The 19,418-nt window shown below is 46.6% G+C and overlaps 1 protein-coding gene across 1 annotated transcript in view; it reads left to right on the forward strand.

Annotated features, from left to right (window-relative positions):
* Positions 1 to 236: 236 nt before the first annotated feature.
* The window catches only part of LOC138246603 (phospholipase A2 inhibitor and Ly6/PLAUR domain-containing protein-like), a 125,455-nt gene continuing 106,273 nt past the window's right edge, over positions 237 to 19,418 (forward strand). Inside the window, exon 1 of the mRNA XM_069201300.1 lies at positions 237 to 720. Within this exon, the coding sequence (XP_069057401.1) occupies positions 669 to 720 (52 nt within the window). The 5' untranslated portion in view covers positions 237 to 668. The remainder of the gene's footprint in view (positions 721 to 19,418) is intronic.

Below are 19,418 nucleotides of genomic sequence, written 5' to 3' on the forward strand. Positions count from 1 at the left end.
AATGTCAACACACCGTGGGGGGCGTGGCACTGTCGGTGGCTCTCGGATACCCCGCCACACCCTACCCCTCGCACGTCAGGGTGAGAGTATGGCACGTGCCAGGCCACCCACCCAGCCCTCGGGTGTCCCACTGGCCCGGCGCCAGCCCAACCTTTCTCTTTGTTCGAGCCTTTAAAGAGCTGGGTTTGCTGTGCTACCAAAAAAGGTTAAAAGGAACAGATCGAGTGTGCAGTTGTGAGGTTCGTGAGAGAGTAGCTTCGGGGGGTGGGGGTGGTGTGACACAAGGGAGGAAGCAGGAAGCCTGCTGAGTCCATTCAGGTAATCCAGACAGACCAGAAATTCAGGGCGCGAACACTTTTCTCGAAGAGAAGGAGTTTTTAAAACTTTTGCTGCACACGAGCTGCCGGCTCCCGGCTGGGAACGAGGCACATCCCCGCGCAGAGCAGTTTGAGCACAGGAAGGCCTCCTCGCCGTCCGACTTCTCCAAAAGCTAAACAAAAACACAAATGCTTTTATTTTTAATTTGGCAAGAAGAGGACCACACCTTGTGACCAGCGTCCAGGATATAAAGCCGCCTCGGGATCTGTGGCTCGTCTCTGCGCATGTGAAGGCTGGGGAAGGAGCCAGGGCCACGGACCGCTGCCGCAGGTGTCATCCCCTGTGCCAACATGGTGCCCTCCCTCGGTGCCCTCTGGCTGCTCGCTCTCCTGGCAGGCAGAGGTGAGTGCCCGCCTTCCACAGCTTACCCTTTTTATCGGCTTGCACAGTCCTTCCTCTGCTGTCAGAGCAAATGTTTTGGTGGTCAGTGAGAGGCCCTTTCATGCTATCAGTCTATGTTTTGTGAGCAGTGTATGTGATCAGTGACAGGCACCTCTCTTGCTGTCAGTAGATGTGATTCTAGATTCAGTGAGAGGCACCTCTCTTGCTGTCAGTGTATGTGTTCCTAGATTCAGTGAGAGGCATCTCTCTTGCTGTCAGTGGATGTGTTCCTCGGGTCAGTGTGAGGCACCTCTCGCTGTCAGTGGATGTGTTCCTCAGGTCAGTGAGAGGCACCTATCTTGCTGTCAGTGGATGTGTTCCTAGGGTCAGTGAGAGGCACCTCTCTTGCTGTCAGTGGATGTGTTCCTCGGGTCAGTGAGAGGCACCTTTTGCTGTAAGTGTATGTGTTCTAGGGTCAGTGAGAGGCACCTCTCGCTGTCAGTGGATGTGTTCCTCAGGTCATTGAGAGGCACCTCCCTTGCTGTCAGTGGATGTGTTCCTAGGGTCAGTGAGAGGCACCTCTTGCAGTCAGTGGATGTGTTCCTCAGGTCATTGAGAGGCACCTCTTGCAGTCAGTGGATGTGTTCCTCGGGTCAGTGAGAGGCACCTCTTGCTGTCAGTGGATGTGTTCCTCGGGTCAGTGAGAGGCACCTCCCTTGCTGTCAGTGGATGTGTTCCTAGGGTCAGTGAGAGGCACCTCTTGCAGTCAGTGGATGTGTTCCTCAGGTCATTGAGAGGCACCTCTTGCAGTCAGTGGATGTGTTCCTCGGGTCAGTGAGAGGCACCTCTTGCTGTCAGTGGATGTGTTCCTCGGGTCAGTGAGAGGCACCTCCCTTGCTGTCAGTGGATGTGTTCCTAGGGTCAGTGAGAGGCACCTCCCTTGGTGTCAGTGGATGTGTTCCTAGGGTCAGTGAGAGGCACCTCTCTTGCTGTCAGTGGATGTGTTCCTAGGTTCAGTGAGAGGCATCACTCTTGCTCTCAGTGCAGGTGTTCTTGTAGTCAGTAGAAGGCACCCTGCTTTCGATCGGTATATGCTTTTCTGTGATCCGTATAAAGCACCTCTCTTGTTGGCTCTGTATAGGTTGGTGTCATCTCAGGAAACTCTCCTTCACTCAATGTGTGTTTTTGTGGTTTGTGGAAGGCTCTTCTATTGCATTCAGTGGATATATTTAGTGCTCAGCACGAGGCTATATACTTAATATCAGCACGTATATACATATTTATTTATTTACATCTTTATTTATTGATTCATGTATGAATTCATTTAGCATCAAGTACTAGTTCAATCAAGGATGTTTTATGTGGTAGAATAGATACTTTGAGTTACAAAACACAATGTGGTTATTACTGCTAATTGTCACATAAGCTCTTTGTAAGAAAAAGCAGGAAACCGCAAGGACAGAGAGACAGCTGAAGGCTGTACATACAACATGCAACACTTGCAACAGAGATCTGTGCACATTAGCTAGCTCCACAGCTTGATCTATCATCTATCTATCTATCTATCTATCTATCTATCTATCTATCTATCTATCTATCTATCTATCTATCTATCTATCTATCTATCTATCTATCTATCTGTGGCTGTACATATACAAATATATTTATACCATGCCTCTCTGTTTCTCTCTCTCACTGTATGATATGTATACCTCACCTCTCTGTTTCTTTCTCTCACTGTATGATTGATATATATATATATTTATATATATATAAATTCACTGAAAAAAACAAAGGTTACAGGGACTTATAGCTAGGTTTGGAATTTACTCACACGAAACCTTAGAAATTCAGCAGTTATAGTTAGAGTTATTTAAAATAACTATAAATTGTGCCCTAAGGTAATTATAACTCGCACCTTCGCCATGCACAGTTTTCTGATTATTAATTTTATTGCAAATGTTGCAGTGATAAGGTGTCATCACTGATATAAAATGTGGAGTAATTAGCTGCTCATGGCAAAGGCCGTGCGTGGCGTGGGGTTGGGTGGTTATAAGGGTTGGCTCTAAGACCTGGCTGGTGGGGACTGGAATAAGGGATAGTAAATAACATTACATCACGTTATAAACCATAGAATCTCACTGAAAAAACAAAGGATACTGGGACGTTATAGTTAGATTCTGAATTTACTCGTACGAAATCATAGAAATTCAGCAGTTAGAGTTAGAGTTCTTTCAAGTAACTATAACTTGTGCCCTAAAGTAACTATAACTCGCGCCTTCGCCATGCGCATCTAACTACTCCACATATTATGTTATTGATGAAATCTTGTATGGCATCTTTGATATCAATGTTTGCAATAACATTACTGATAGGAAAACAGTGTATGGCATGGGCGCAAGTTATAGCTACCTTACGGTTCGACTTATAGTTACTTGAAAGAACTCTAACTGCTCAATTTCTCTGGTTTTGTATGAGTAAATTCAGAACCTTTGTTTTTTTCAGCGAATATATATATATCAAATACCCAGTGGTGGTAGGGGGGGTTCCAAAACACGTTTTCCCCATGTAATCTTTCGTAGAGAAATTGAACAGCGTACCATAAAGCTAGCTGAAAGGAATTAGAGGAGATGTGGCAGAGAGCTAGATCTTGGTCTGGAAAGTGTGCATCGACCGAGAAATCAGGAGGGGGCAGGAGCCCTGAGACCAGAGCCCAGTGTCCAATCAGAAGGGCAGGAGCCCTTTAAATTTTCATCGCGCTCCCGCCGTCGCGGGAAAGCGCGCATCGACCGAGAAATCAGGAGGGGGCAGGAGCCCTGAGACCAGAGCCCAGTGTCCAATCAGAAGGGCAGGAGCCCTTTAAATTTTCATCGCGCTCCCGCCGTCGCAGGAAAGCGCGCATCGACCGAGAAATCAGGAGGGGGCAGGAGCCCTGAGACCAGAGCCCAGTGTCCAATCAGAAGGGCAGGAGCCCTTTAAATTTTCATCGCGCTCCCGCCGTCGCGGGAAAGCGCGCATCGACCGAGAAATCAGGAGGGGGCAGGAGCCCTGAGACCAGAGCCCAGTGTCCAATCAGAAGGGCAGGAGCCCTTTAAATTTTCATCGCGCTCCCGCCGTCCCGTCCTTGCCCGTCATTGCCAGGAAGAGCCAGGGCAGGGCCACCCCCCTGTCACTTTGTAATAGGTAAAGGCTGCCTGAAGGAAGCACCAGATGGTGCTGTGGGTGGAGTGAGGCACCCAGAAAGATCTTCAACAGTTCGGAACTCCAACGCCCTAAACAGGTTCCACAGATGCAGGACTTGGGCAGTGGCTGACAACTATCTACCTACCCGGACACCTTCTTAAACAGAGGTGATCAGCCCTTCATGCCTCTTAGATATCTCAGCACCCCCTAACACAAACCTCAACAGAGCTAAACAGGGTGAGGAAAAGAGAGGGAGAGTGCTCACAGGAAATAGATTGCTAAACTTTTGCACAGGATCTGATTGTCCTACCAAAACAAGATGGGTAGACGGAAGGGAGGGATACCTTTGGAAGAAGCAGGCAATAACAAGACCTTAGACGGCTTCCTCCAAAAAGCGGTAGGGGCACTAGAAAAAGAAATTGAACTGGTCGAGCGCCGTCTAACTGCTCCCCCATCCTTCTTTTCACCAGCTTCCCAGCCCCCCTCTGCAGAACCACCAGCACCAACCACCCTCACAATTCAAACACTCAATGCAGAACCTTTGGACAGAACCATACATTCTTCGGGATCTACCCAGCCTACGCCAATCAGGCCTACACCCTCCCCAAATCATGGCACAAAGGGCAAAAGAAAACGGGGGGAGACGAATCTAAAGAACAAACGGGCCCGTGTCCTGGACCCCTCTGTCCATACCGTATCTACCAGACCTAAGGATTATATACCTGCCCAAACTACCAACTTTGGCAACCTGGATATTACTTCTATCACAGACTTTATTAAAGATGAGCTTCTAAAACAACTACATCCTATAACAATCCGTCTATTAGCCATCGAGGAGAAACTCGATGCCCTCATTAAACCCAGCCAGCCAATCCCCCCTTCCCCATCGGGTTTGCACTGCCTGCGACAACACCCTATCCTTGGCCCCCCTGTCAACAATGCCAGTAGTCCCCTTCTCCCACCACCTATGGTTCACAAGCAAAAACCACCTTGCTCTGACACACTACATCAATTACCGAAGCTCTCTACACCTAGTCTGACTAATCTCCCTAAAAAATGGTACGCAAAGAGCGACTCCTCTTACCTAAGGCGGACTGGTGAACTTGCCCCTTCCACAAACACGGGCGCCAAACCCCACAGAATCCACCCAAATATCCCAGTAGATCGGATGCGCAGGGACTCAGGAACTAACATGGGAACTTTACATCTACCACCAGAAGCCTGCCCCTACGTGCTTGTTATTACGAACGTCCCTAAGCTCAAGTCCACCATCCCAGAATCATTCACAGAACTGAAAAACAAGGTTATTCATTGGTTGCATAAACATGCTAGATTCGCATTCCATATGATACCCTCAATATTAATGGTGAGGAGGGTGGGTTGGGTGGGTCCACTCAAAAACCCTGGTACTGGGGACTGTATTGTTATTAACTTTAATGCGCCCTCCCTTGTCGAACAGCTTTCCCTAAATGCATGCCATCTTAACCCCTTAGGGGGGGCCACTTCACTTTGCAGGCTTCAGGCCTTTTACCCCCATAAAACTGTACCTGGTTTCAAGGGGGTGACAATGACGTCCAGAGATTTTCCTAGGGCTCAGATGTCAACTGATTTCCTGCCAAGTTGCAATCCTGCCTCGCCCACACTCTCCGAAAACGATTGACTATTACACTCGACTTTTCCTAATTCCCGAGGTTCAAGCAACTGGAACAAAAACTATCCTATAGCTGGGAAAAATGAAACTTATAAAACAGGGCAAATCAACTGTGGGGCCGAATATACTTCCATTAGCAACACTAGTGAGTCTACTCTAACTCCCGCTCTCGCCCACTCAGACTATCTTAAATGTTCTGAAATCCATCTCGGGGAATTAGATAAGGAGCGCAGGGTGATTGAGATTAATTTAGCTACAGACCCACTAGATCACAGCAAACCCGCAGACCCACCTCTACCCCAGGTATTTGATTGGCTTAGGCCACCCCCTGTCCTAGATGGGGCTGGAAGCACCCTAGACACGACTGAGAAGGGCATAATGCTTCCCCACGGTACCTTAGTCCCGAGAGAGAATCCCGTGGCTGAAGCTCCCCATAACAAACCAGATGGCTTAGATACCATCCTCAGTTGGAACATTGCCGGGTTGGAGAGTAAAATGAACAACCCTGAATGGGGTAAATTTATAGACAAACATAAAATATGTCTCTTCCAAGAAACATGGGCGCTGGAGCCTAAATATAGAATCGGTTACAAAAGCTACTGGGTTCCAGCAAATAAGGTGAATTCAGGGAGACCCTCAGGTGGCCTGCTAATATGGCTCAGCTGTTCTCTCAAATGCCAAATTGAACCAATTGATTTGGGCTGCCCTGATCTAATGGGTCTATCAATACCATCTCTTAGAGAGAAACCACTTTTAATAATTAACATCTATAATAGGAGCCTGGGAAATAAATATGAGTCCAACGCACTGACTATTTTAGACAATTTTCTCACCGATAAATCACCCTCTCATTTTATTCTCATTGCCGGAGATTTTAACACCACTTTTGAACCCTACTCGCTGGCCCAGGAACTATATAAAGATGAAGATGCTCATTGGGGCATCCCCCAGCTGGTGTCAAGCAAAAGACCTAAAATCAACAGACTATCATACCAGCTCATGGACATTACATTGACACACGGCCTCCGGGCTTGCAATGGCCGTTCCCGCTCGGATCTTAACCTTCACCCCACATTTAAACGTGGGTTGCAGAAGAGCCAGATTGATTATATCTTGCTCGACATCCGCCTTTGGGGTCACATGGTTGATATGAACATCACAGAACATGAGGAAAGCGACCATGAACCACTGATTCTATCACTTAGGAACCTACTACCCCTACTTGAAGTCTCCTGCCCCAAGTCCTATAGACAGCAGCTCGCACTGACCAACAACAGGCGAAATGTTAGATGGAAATCCCTGAACATTGACATAACCTCTTTGGCAAAAGTGTACAGGCAGCTGGCGGATCATATGGAATATATACTTCAACCCACGAAAGACAGTGGTGGGCTTATAGCAGCCCACACACTGTTTTTTAACTCTTTAAAAACCCTACTTACTAAAGAGTCGGCAACAGAGCCCAAACAGAACTCTAACGCAAGATGGTTCAACACTGCATGCAGAGAAGCACAGCATAAGTTGCTGAGAGCCCTAAGAGGTGGCCAGATGGATTATATAAGGGAAGCTAGAAAAGACTACAAAAAGGAACAAGGTAGAGCCCGTAGGAAATGGGATGAATCAAGATGGGACCTCCTCCTGGAATCTGCTAAAACTAACGACACCACGAAATTTTGGAAATTGGTAGCTGATGCCAGCAATGAACCACACCGTTCGCCTGGTGCCTCAATACTCCCAGCAGAATGGTCCGACCATTTCTCCCAATTATACCTGGGGTCCGCCGATGCTGCTTCCCGGGATCTGATCCATATCATGACCTCCGAGACCCCCAAAATTGAATTCACTTTGGCAGATACCAAGGCTGCGATTGCCTCAATGAAATGGGGAAAGGCCCCCGGCCTTGACAAAATACCAGGAGACCTTTACAAGACGAATCCAGATGTATGGGCCCCATACTTAAACCTCATTTCCAATGAGATAGCTGCTGGAGCACCTGTTCCGAGCACTTGGTTGGGAGCAGAGATAGTCCCCATTTTTAAGAAAGGCGACCCCTCTAACCCCGCCAACTACCGCCCAATCTCCTTACTCAACAACTTCCAAAAAATCTTTGCAAAGCAAATTTTGTCCTGTCTAGAAGACTGGATTTTAGAAACAAACGCCATCTCTGATCTACAAGCAGGGTTCAGACCAGCAGTCAGCACTATAGATCAGGTGCTAAGATTTTTAACAATAAAATGGAAAACTGTAGAAATAGGAAGGGGTAACCTTTACGTAGTTTTTATTGATCTCAGAGCCGCGTTCGACCTGGTCCCCAGAAACCAGTTATGGCTGACGCTAGCCAATATGGGTGTCCCGCATGGCCTTCTGAAACTTATTACCCGCCTACATGAAAATACCTATGCCCAAATCAGGAACGGCAAGAAGGGTGATCTCACAGAACCAGTGGCTATAGAGAAGGGAGTTAGACAGGGGTGCTTCCTGGCCCCAACTCTTTTCCTATTATACATAAACAACTGTATAAAGTACTTAGCAAACTGCACAAATGATTCTCCCAAGCAGGCTGGAACTAAAGTCCCCTGCCTACTCTACGCAGATGACACTATTCTTTTGTCTAAATCACCCATGGGAATTCAAAACTTGGTAAATCAGTTTGGTGTATACTGCAGAAACTATGGATTAGACATAAACCATAAGAAAACTAAACTCATGATATACAGCGCCCCGAACAAGAAGCTCACCGCAAACATAAAGATGGATTTAACTCCCCTGGAGAGAGTAATGGAATATGACTACTTGGGCATTAGACTATCTGACAAGGGCAGCTGGGAGCCAGCCATAAGGAAAGGGGCACTAACAATTAGCCAAAGATGTGGAGTAATAGGACGCAAAGCCAGCACTGCCACAAGCCCCCCTCTGATTTTTATTTCTGAAATATATAAAGCACAAATCCGTGCTGCGGCCCTATATGGAGCAGAACTTTGGGGATCACACAGACAGATGGATACTCTCCAAACCAAAGAAAATAACTTCCTCAGACACATATCTAGACTGGGGAGGGGCACGCCAATGCTCCCCCTCAGACTGGACCTGGGCTTAAATAGTATCAAAGACATAGCATATCTAAGACCACTCCTGTATTGGGTCAGACTATGGAAAACAGACGAACTTGAACCCTACAGGGCAGCAGTTAAAGAACTATTACCACCTCATCGCGGATGGGAAAAGGTACGGTGGCTCAGGGAGATGAAAGCGGCATGGACCAAACTGAGTCTATCCCAGTATTGGGAGAACCCCGAGATGATTCCTGGCAGTGCTAAACGCCTGATCAAAGAACATTATTGGGCAAAAATCAACGAGGAATCTCTCGGTTCAAATGGGTCAGGTCGGCTGACAGCAGAATTCCTGCTGGTCAAACACGTTCCCTTCCCTGAAAGCTCCCTGGATCTACCCATACCAGCCCGTGCTCGCTCTCTACTACTCCAGCTCAGGTACGGGACACTGGCGGTCAATAGCTACACGGCTGGTTGGTCGACTAACAGTTCCCCATCGGACAAATGCATAAATTGTCATTTGTGCAAGGAAACAGCTGAACACATCCTATTTTTTTGCCCTCTGTACAAAGGTCCCCGAGGGAAGTGGATCATTCCCCTGTGCAGAACACTCCATCCACTATCCCGCAACAGCCTATTCAGAATATGTAAATACGACACTTCCATACTGATAATCAGCGCTGTTTCTAAATATCTGGCAGCAGCATGGAAAATTCGTAATAGGACTATTCTAGATTTTAACTCACTGTTTGAAGAGCTGTCTAGAAAATAGTAAATCAGCATCCTGTTATATCAGCCTTGGGCTTTAATTGCAAACCGCGACTTATTGAGCACAAAAGACCGTATTTCTAAACAAAGTGCTACATCGGGTTATTTTAATTAAAGTGTTTTATAAATTTAAAATTATATTTAATTTTATAATTGCCAAGATGCAATTTATTGAATTAATTAACACCAAAAGAACAAATTAACCTAGAGCATCATCTATCTCTGTCTGACTTCTTAAATTTTTTTAATCAGTTTTACTGTCTGGAGTTTTAATGTCTGATTTTATATAGAGATGTGCCACACAACAGCTTTTACGTTATTATTATTTTATTGTTCAGGGTTATGTACAGGGTAAGATCCAGAGACTTTTCCGAGCACCTCCTTCACCCCACCTATTTATGTAATCTTTCTCCGGCAGCTACTGGACCCCTACTTTTTTTACTATTGTTCCTTTTATTGTGTACTGGTTTATGGTTTTTATCTTTCTGTACGTATGTATATATTTTTTAACCTTTTAAATGGCCCAAATTTGGACCGAATAAACTATTGAATTGAATTGTGCTTTTTGTGATTTGTAATAAATGGTTAAGTAATTTTTTGAAAAATAAGGTTAAAAAGTGTATATTTCACGCAGTAGATCCATCAGGAATCCTTTGTGGTGAATCCTCAGCTCGTGCAGTGTTCTGTTTAGTTGACTGCACCTGACCCCCGTGGATCCGCAGATCCATGAGCCAGACCACGGGGCCTATTGACTGGCCGAAGCTTGAAGAAAAGTTTGTGGCCACCATCTTAGGACTCGGGGACTTGGCCTGGCTGGTGTCTCCTCTATCATCCCATTAAGTTCTTACATTGCTCCTTCACCCCTCTCCTCCCTGCTCAGGGAGGGGGTGTAGTTCAGATCAACACAATCTTCAATGGACCAGCCAGTGACTCTTTGTGTTCAGCCTACTACTTTGAGCAAGTTCAAGGAGGCCTGCTTGTGGCCGGCAAGAACATACACTTACTCAAAATGAGTGACCAAAAGCATTGCAGTCTGCTGTCATCTGACCATGAGTCTGTGATGACCGTCCATCTCTTTCCTATCGAGCTCTGGTGAAGGCAGCTAAAGGTTACTAACAGACCCTGACTGCTGAAGGGTCTGAAAGACACTTACTCCAGGAAAATGTAAACCCTGTGTGATTGATGTGAAGGTTACTTCTGGTACTGGGTTATGTACCTAGAAAGAAGCTTTAGTATTTGATTAATTCACCCCATAATTTCACAGAAATAAGGACTAGGCAGGTGAAAAGCACTGTGGCTGCTCTCTGTTTCTTGGTTCTGAGTAGATGGAGGCATGGTGCCTTCTGTGCTGAAATCCCACCCAGGTTCAGTCTTTAGCTTGAGCAGAAATTTGTCAGGGCTCAGCACTGGATCTTAATTTAAACCACCCACCTTTCATCGAGATTCTTCTGTTTATAACTGCACTGAATGTCTTTAGGCCAGAAGTTGTGTATTTTGCATGAAGATCTACTTCTGCGGCTGCAGCAGTATTGCTGATTGCAAGACACACATTTTTATGCCAAAGAATAGTAATGCTATTATTGGAAAGGGGCAGTGGCTGCATTGACAGACAGTGAATCTGACAGGTATCACCAGCTATCTTCAGGCTAAAACTTGTATGTGCTATGATGGGCTAGGCCAGGCCAGGCCAAGGCTATACTTCCCAAGTGCTTAAGCTGAGCCCTTCTGTGATGTGAGATTGTTTGGCTGACATGGCTTTGGCATTGCCATGTTCAGATGTAAAACCACAGCCTAGACTACCAATACCAGAATACTAAGGTTGAACAGAACTGAAAAACTGCTAACACCACACATGGAAAAACTTGCATTCGATCAATATCTGCATAAATGTTGAGTGCAATGTCAATTTGCATGTCATGATTGATGTCATATCTGAAGTTCTAAGCAATGCATTGGTAAAAGAGCAAGTTATAGTTAGTTTTCTTAACCATAGTTGTCGAATTTCAGTGGTTTTTAGGTTTGTTTTGTAAACATAAGTTCATTTCAACTGTTTTTTCAAAGGTTTTTTGTATGTGTACCTTAAGGGCTGCTAACCAAAGGTATTCATAACAATGACACATAAGTTGTTCCTTTTTGCTACATAATTGAGTTTGAGCCCAGTCAATGATAAAGCCCTGTCCAGTGGGAAGGTGACTGTAATGAAGATGTAACCATATTTCACAGGGAGCAATGAACCTTTTTCTATATTTCACTGTTACCTGACCTCACCATATCTGCACAGTCGGCTATGAGGTGAGTGGTAAGAACTAAGAAGCACGTGGAGTGCAGTGGTGTAACACAGGCCTCTGCAGCGTCTCCCGTGTTGGGGGGAGAGCAAACCCTTTAGGGGGACTCCAACCCTTTAGCGGGCCCCCATTGAGCCCAAGACCAATGAATATCTGTGAGATATGGCAGACTCAGGGGCCCTCATCACACTGTGCACCATTTTACGTTAAACCACTGCTGGAGTGAACCGCTGACCTGAGCGGTTCACCACAAAGTTCCCCGTCGTGTTCATGGCCACGGTGCTTCTGTCCTTTTGTCCCCTCACTGGTAATCTGAAGCCCTGAGTGCAAAAGTTACACAAAGCCCAGGCAGAGCTTGCATCAGTGAAACTCCCTGGCTTCCTGGTTCAACCAATGTGTCCTTCCTTCATCTCGACAGAAGCCAGTAGTGTTCCATGGAGCTGGGCCTCGCTGCAGGTATCACTCACAATACCCAGCGGCCTGCCTACCTCTCCGACGTCTCGCTTCACATCACAGGTGGGAGTACTCAGTGTCCCACTGTGTCACCTGGAGCAGCAGGATGTAAATCTCACAGCAGTGATGCAGGCTGATGATGAGTGCACATATTGGTCTGAGTGAACAAGGTAGGTTTGTAGCCACACAAGTGCTCCAGTCCATCAGTCTGAGATGGACAAAGTCAGAATGATCTGCATAATAGTTAATAAGGAAAATAAGCATAAAAGACTGTGCATAAACCTCTTCTTCACAAATCAGAAGCGCCTCTCTTGCTGTCTGGGTACATTTCAATGGTCAGTCAGAGGAATCTTTTACCTGTTACTATATAGTCTCCTTGGGTCAGTGAAAGGCAGCTCTCTTGCTGTCAGTTTATGGATGTATATGGTCAGTGACAGACACCTCTCGCTGTCAGTTTATGAGTCTCTGTGGTCAGTGACAGACACCTCTCTTGCTGTCAGTGTATGAGTGTATGGTCAGTGACAGACACCTCTCCTGCTGTCAGTTTATGGGTGTCTATGGACAGTGACAGACACCTCTCTTGCTGCCAGTTAATGAGTTCTGTGGTCAGTGACAGACACCTCTCTTGCTGTCAATGTAAGTGGCTATGGTTTAGTTACAGACACCTCTCTTGCGGTCAGTTTATGAGTGTTTATGATCAGTGACAGACTCCTCTCTTGCTGTCAGTGTGTGAGTCTCTATGGTCAGTGACAGACTCCTCTCTTGCTGTCAGTTTACAAATTTGTCTATGGCCAGTGGCAGACACATCTCTTTCTTTCAGGTTGTAGGTTTCCGTTGCCAGTGACAAACCCCTTTCTTGCTATCAGTTTATGAGTGTCTATGGTCAGTGACAGACACCTCTCTTTCTGCCAGTTTATGAGTGTCTATGGTCAGTGACAGGCACCTCTCTTTCTGCCAGTTTATGAGTGTCTGTGGTCAGTGACAGACACCTCTCTTTCTGCCAGTTTATGAGTGTCTATGGTCAGTGACAGGCACCTCTCTTTCTGCCAGTTTATGAGTGTCTGTGGTCAGTGACAGACACCTCTCTTTCTGCCAGTTTATGAGTGTCTATGGCCAGTGACTGTCAGTGTGCTGGTATCTGTGGCCACACCTCTGAGGGTCACTAGAGCTTTGTTGCCTATTTTTCTCAGGTGACTTTATATATTACATGATATGAAATGATCTTTACTTTTTTGCCAGAGCCTCTGACTGATGCTAGCTTCTTGCTCCCTGAAAAAACATCCAGAGCGCTTGATACATTTTCTGTGGACCACTGCCAACCAAATGTAAACACTAAATTGTGATAAGTAAACAAAACATCTAGCTGATAGACTTTGTGAAGTGTGCACTGTGGCTCTTCCTGTGGCACTGCACATACTGGGTGGCGCCTTACTGGCTGAGGAGCAAAGTACGGCCTTTCACTCAGGCATGGGCTTTGCTGGGCGAAGGTCTTGATCAGGCACATGCATGATAATTACTCTTTGTTTCTGTTTGAGGAACTAAGTTCCATTCCTGAACCTCACTTCTCACATCCCCTATTCTCCCACAAGTCAGTAGTGCTGAGGACTCAGAGCCTCAGTCATTATCTTGTGATTTTGCTAGAACTATAATACACTCACTTAGAGGGACTTTCAGGCAGTCTTCTTCTTCCATTGGTATTTTGTTGTGTCAGACACATTTTTCTTCCGCCCACTACAACATAAAGCATGGGCAGTGGTTCAGCCCCCTTCAGCCATTGGCTAACCTCTCGGTAAGTGACAACATTCTGCCATTTATCAAGAAAACATCCTCATACAGAGTAGTTCTCTTCATTGCCGCGACCTACTCTAGGAAACTATTCTTTAGGACAGTGGTTCCCAATCTTTTGACTTCTGTGGACCCCCACTTTATCATCACTGGAGCCCGGGGACCTCCACTGAATCTTTATTGGAATCTGCCCCCCCCCACTGAGGCATTACTGAAAGCCTGGAACCTAATCTGTTAATATTATTTAATTTTCGAAGCGGTCATGGACCCCCTGAGGAGGCTTCGCAGACCATCAGGGGCCCCCGGACCACAGGTTGGGAACCTCTGCTTTACGAGACCAACTTTGCATTTTTTGTGTATATTGGCAAGGGCTCAGCACCACACCAGCATTAAAGATTTACAGTTGCAATACCATAACACAACAAGCCTTGACAAAGCCATAGCCAAAGTCTGGTGTTGGCTGCCAGCCGGATTGACTTTCCCAATGCTTGTTAAAATGTATAATGTGCTTGTACGGAGAGTATGGGGTGGGATGTGCTCGGACGGCAAGCAACCTATGCATGCCGGAACCTGCCAGCGCACAGTTTAGAGTGTTGAAGGAATCATTAGGAAACTTCCACGTATTTAGCTGCACATGGCATCCATTAGGGCATAATTGTGGAAAAAAACAAGCACTGTAATGTGCTTTTTCTTACATATATCAGAGATTGCATGCATGTCAATGGGAGATGCAAGGTCGGATAGCGGTCACATGCAGTGTCTGAAAATACTGGCGAAACCCATCTAATGTTTCACATTCATACTGCATGACAGTTGTATTTTTATTCTAACTAAAGATGTGGTTCAAAAGAGAATAACTAAAAGTGTATTTTTGGAGCAAATTATATTGTGAAGATCTGAAATTATCGCACACAAGGTATCAGATCTCTCTACGTGTAACAGAAGAGGGACTTTGATGTATTGCAGGCCACTGCTGCGGCATGAGGGATGATTGCAGTCCTGAAAATGCAACTTGGATGTACGGTTCTGTTTAATTTTAGTCATTAGTGCAGCTACGTCTGTAGGAGGCAGGCTCTCTATGTAGTGTGCAAAGCTGGGCACATTGTGCAGAGAGTCCGGGCAACCACACATTGGTTTACAGAGGTAAAAACTTGACCACCTAATGCTCTAATTGTATGGTAGATTGGTGGAGCAGTTAGGCCAATCTTGGAGAAGTGTAAAGCATTTGTTGTACTCACAGTATCCATAAATAGAGACACACACTCAAAAGAATAACTCAAGACCAACTTACAAAAATACTTCAGATTTTTATAAATTTTTTAAGACCAAGATCATCAAAATCGGGTAAGTACTTTTTAAGATATGATTTTTCAAAGTTTAGCAAAAAATCGTTTTTTGTGAGTAATTACGCACCACAGGAATCAATGAGAAAACAATTTAAAAATGCATATAAGATCAGATTTACCAATGCCTCCTTTTGTTCTTAGGTCAAGGCCCTGGAGAAGTCCTGTGAGCCAGCCGGAAATGTTTGGGCAGTTCCCAGTTTTGGCAAGAAGAGCTGCTAAAAAGTCCTTGGAGCTAATGCAGGACCACTCCGGAGGACCACTTGAAAAAGCAATGCTCAGGTGGACTTTGAGGTAAATCTAGTGGGTCCCCTTGGAATGCAGAGGTCGCATGGGGTGGGGGACCCTTAGGGCACAGCTGGTTCTCCGGTGGGGGACCCAGGGAGAATGGATGCAGAGTAGATAGATGAGCCAAGAGCTGTGTGCAAAGAAGCCCTTGGAAGCAGGAGGTAGGTCACTTTGAGGGTTACTTGCAGTTCAGCAGGGCCACTCTGGTTAGTGGTTCTGGTGGTTTCTAAAGTCCCTCAGCTGGGGCTTCCCCTTGGTCCTTTTGGAGTCCAGATTGGACTTTTCTTTCCAGGTGCCTGACATTGAGTGACCAGTACCTGGGGCTATTGCACGGTTCAATCACTGGAGGGCGCAGTGCCACCAAACTAGGCATACTTGCAGGTTGCGTTCTCACGGTCCATTGGGTCAAATTTGGACTAGTTGCAGTGCCAGGTTCCTTGGTCAGCAGTCGGTCAGTGAACTGGACTTCATTGGTTTTTTGGTCATTGTTGCAGGAGAGTGATGCCTTCACTCTGGAGGGAGATCTTTGGCAAATTTTAGAAGAGTGGAGGTCCTCTGGGGATTTTTAGAGTACATCCAATGTTCGTGCGGCCCCTCAGCACAGATTGTCGAGTCCTGGGTGCAGCAGGCAGGGTTTGGCACCTTTTTCTTTGTGCAGCAGGAATACAGTTCTCGAGTCATGGGTCTTCTTTGTTGCTGGTCTTCTTGTTTCCTTGGAATCTGATCTGCAGATCTAGGGGTGCCCACTCATTATTGCATTTAGTGGCCGTTTAGGGGAGTACCTAGTAGTGACCAATGGATCATCTACCTTAGGGTGGCTACACCCACTATGTGACCACTTCCTGTGGGCAGAGGTCACTTGCCTATCCCTGGTAGGCTACTTTTTCTACCATGCAAGATGGAGGAAAATAAAATGGAGGGGTGACCTTGCATGCAACACCTTAGGGGTGGTGCACGCTGGTAGTGGCCACTCCTCCAGTCCTTTGTGTGTTTTTCTGCTGTTGCTCCCACCAAAAGTGGGGGTTTGCAATAGGTGCGGCCATTTGCTGCTAGCAGCAGGGCTGAGAGGTCAAGTTTCAAGGATGGTAAGTCCTCCGAAGCTCTCTGGCAGGACAGTGCACATTCCTGGGGGAGGAGAGGTAACACCTCTGCTCAGGAACGGCTTTGTTCTCTGGACCCAGATAGCACGGGCTTTCACCCCAGGGTTCCAGGATCCTGCATGGTGGTGGCAGGCTGGTTGAGACTGGCCAGCAACCACACCAGGTTAGTTTTTGCAGACGGCACCTCTAAGGTGGCCCCTGGGTACATTTTGTAATACATCCAATACTGGTACTAGTTTGGATTTGTCATTCTGAGTTGTTTGATACCAAACAATCCGGGATGCAGTGTCCATCATATAGCTGTGAATCTTGTACTGACTAGTGTCCAGCCCATGAATGTAAAATGGCTGCTGTGTTCACTTACAGTGTCCCAGGTTTGGCAGGGAAACAGTAGGGGCACATTGCTCATGCAACTATGCCCACACATGCAGTATAATGCATCCTGCCTTTTTAAGAGGCCGGAGATGGCTTCAGGATTACACTGCCTCAGTATTCCGTGCTCGCACATTTAATTGCAGCAGCTGCGTGTTTAAGAGGAGGGCTTTGAGCACCGGCACGTTTTAATTTACAAATTAAGCACTGCCGGTAGGCTAAGGAGTTACACCACTGTGCTGTTTGCAGAGCTGCTGCGCTGCGACTCAATCCGTCCGTGCTGTGCTCCATGTACTTATGAAGCACATCTCGTAAGGGTCATTCGGAATGACTAGCATCCACTGTGAATCATCCCTGAGGCAGGATTCCTCCCCCAGTAACTCGTGAGCAGCTACAGATGCAGAGATGGAGGCCTGCACGAAAGCTCCTGCTTTTCATGAACTGTTGCAGCGCCCCAGATAAAAGGTCATATCTGAAAAGGGTCATGAGGGGCTTTAGAAAGCTGTCCCTCACACAGGGGAGCAACCCCTAAGGGACAGTTTTAGCTTTGTGAACAGCTAGGATCACCCTCGCCAACCAGTAAGACTCCAGAGCTTTGGAATTTCTGGAGTCCTCACAAACAATGGTTACATCTGTGCCCAAGGAGCATCCAGGCGTGCATTCCTCACAATGCCAGCTGAGATGGCGGTACCCTTTTGTTAATTACAAAATATCAATTTATCTTCACAAATTGAACTAAATTACAAACGAATGAGCTGTAATTGGTACAGCACGTGCTGAAGATACGGGTCACTGCGGGGTGGCTTAGCTCTGCTCGGTTTTGGACGTGTCGTCTTTACAACTCTAAACCTTTACTAACACTGGTAACTTGGAGGATCCCCTTCAGAGGAGCACGAAGGGCTTCCAGTGAGGGCAGCTTCCCCCCGTCTGGGCCAGAAGGGAATAAGGCTTGAACCAGTGGCCCTGGAATCTAATCCTTAGGAGGAAAGCGTAACTCCTGAAGTATGAAAAGTTGACACTCAGTACATATAGTGCTCCAAGCATCAATCTAGCTAAGGGGTCAGTTGTGTATTACCGATAAATTGATGGATTTTTAGAGGTCCTTTTCAGAGGAGTTACGTGAATTTGAGGAACTGCTCCAATATCCCAATATTTCATCCAATCCCTCTCAAACACACACACTCACTCATATGGCAAACCAATCTGTCACCAGCTGGTCCCTTTATCGCTAACAAATTATAACCTTCTGATCAGCCCCCCTCCTCCCCCCGGGTTCATTCAATAATTCATCCTCACCGCCACTAGTAGAGCATCCATGGAACAAAAAGACAAAACCTTGTCAACAGAAGCCAGAACAAACCATACACAATAACCTGACTTGTACCCGAACTACCATATTTTGTTTCACACTGATTTTATTAAAACTGCTGTTCTCCGACTGCCTTTCATATACCCTTCTATACCCCTTCTCTTCCCAATATAACAACCTCTTCCTGCCTTTGTGGTGGCCTCTCCGTTACCCCTCAGTAACTGAGAAACCCATTCCCCTCCCCCCCCCGGTGGGCCCCCCACTCACGCATCCTGCACTCTCATGGTAAATCCCCACTACTCTCTCCATGCTTTGTGACCAGGCTGGAGTTTTTATAAATCACATGCACGGAAAGATGCCTGTTTTTGCAGAAGCATAGCATCTCTGGCGCTGAGGTCTGACTCCACATACAAACCTTCATTCCAAGGGCTCCCCCCTGCCACCCCTGAAGCACGCCATCTATCCAACCACTCACGCCACCAGGGACCTCCTCCCTTAAAGGGTTCATGTCTGCACCACATCAACGATCATTGCATAAAAGGCATCCTCTTGCACTCTAACCTTGGCCAACTCTGCCCCCTGACCATCCTTTCTCAAACCTCAGCATTCCACCTCGAGTTCACCGCATCTTACCGCCTGCAACTGCACTGACTCCTCGTGAAGCGTAGCCACCACCAGGAGTACACTGAACACGCTCCATGCCATTTTTCTCCAATATGTCTTTGCCTTTCATTCCGTGCTCAGCTCAACTGAGCTCATTCACCTGCATCCCACACGGGCTAATCTGGTCCCTATAATCTGTTTCTTGTGCCCCTTCTTACCCCTGCATCCCAACTGACCCAACCCTTCGCCCTCTTCTCGCTCAGTTGTGGTACCTGCCTCTCCATCGTTTCCCACCACTACCTCTGCGCTCACTATTATTCTGACTGTCCTCACATACATCGCCAATGTAACTGTCCTTCCAGTGTTCTCAACTTCCTGGACCTTTCAGCAGCATCCCAGGCTTTCAGCCAGTCCACCAATGGCTGTCAGCCCTGCCTCACTGGCAATCTCAGGCAAGAATGTTTCTGGTCCTTCCTTCGCTGGCACCCCTCCATTTCCAGGGCTTCGCACTCAAAAGGTGATTGCCATC

This window comes from Pleurodeles waltl, chromosome 7 (assembly GCF_031143425.1).
Source record: "Pleurodeles waltl isolate 20211129_DDA chromosome 7, aPleWal1.hap1.20221129, whole genome shotgun sequence".
NCBI classification, from domain to species: domain Eukaryota; kingdom Metazoa; phylum Chordata; class Amphibia; order Caudata; family Salamandridae; genus Pleurodeles; species Pleurodeles waltl.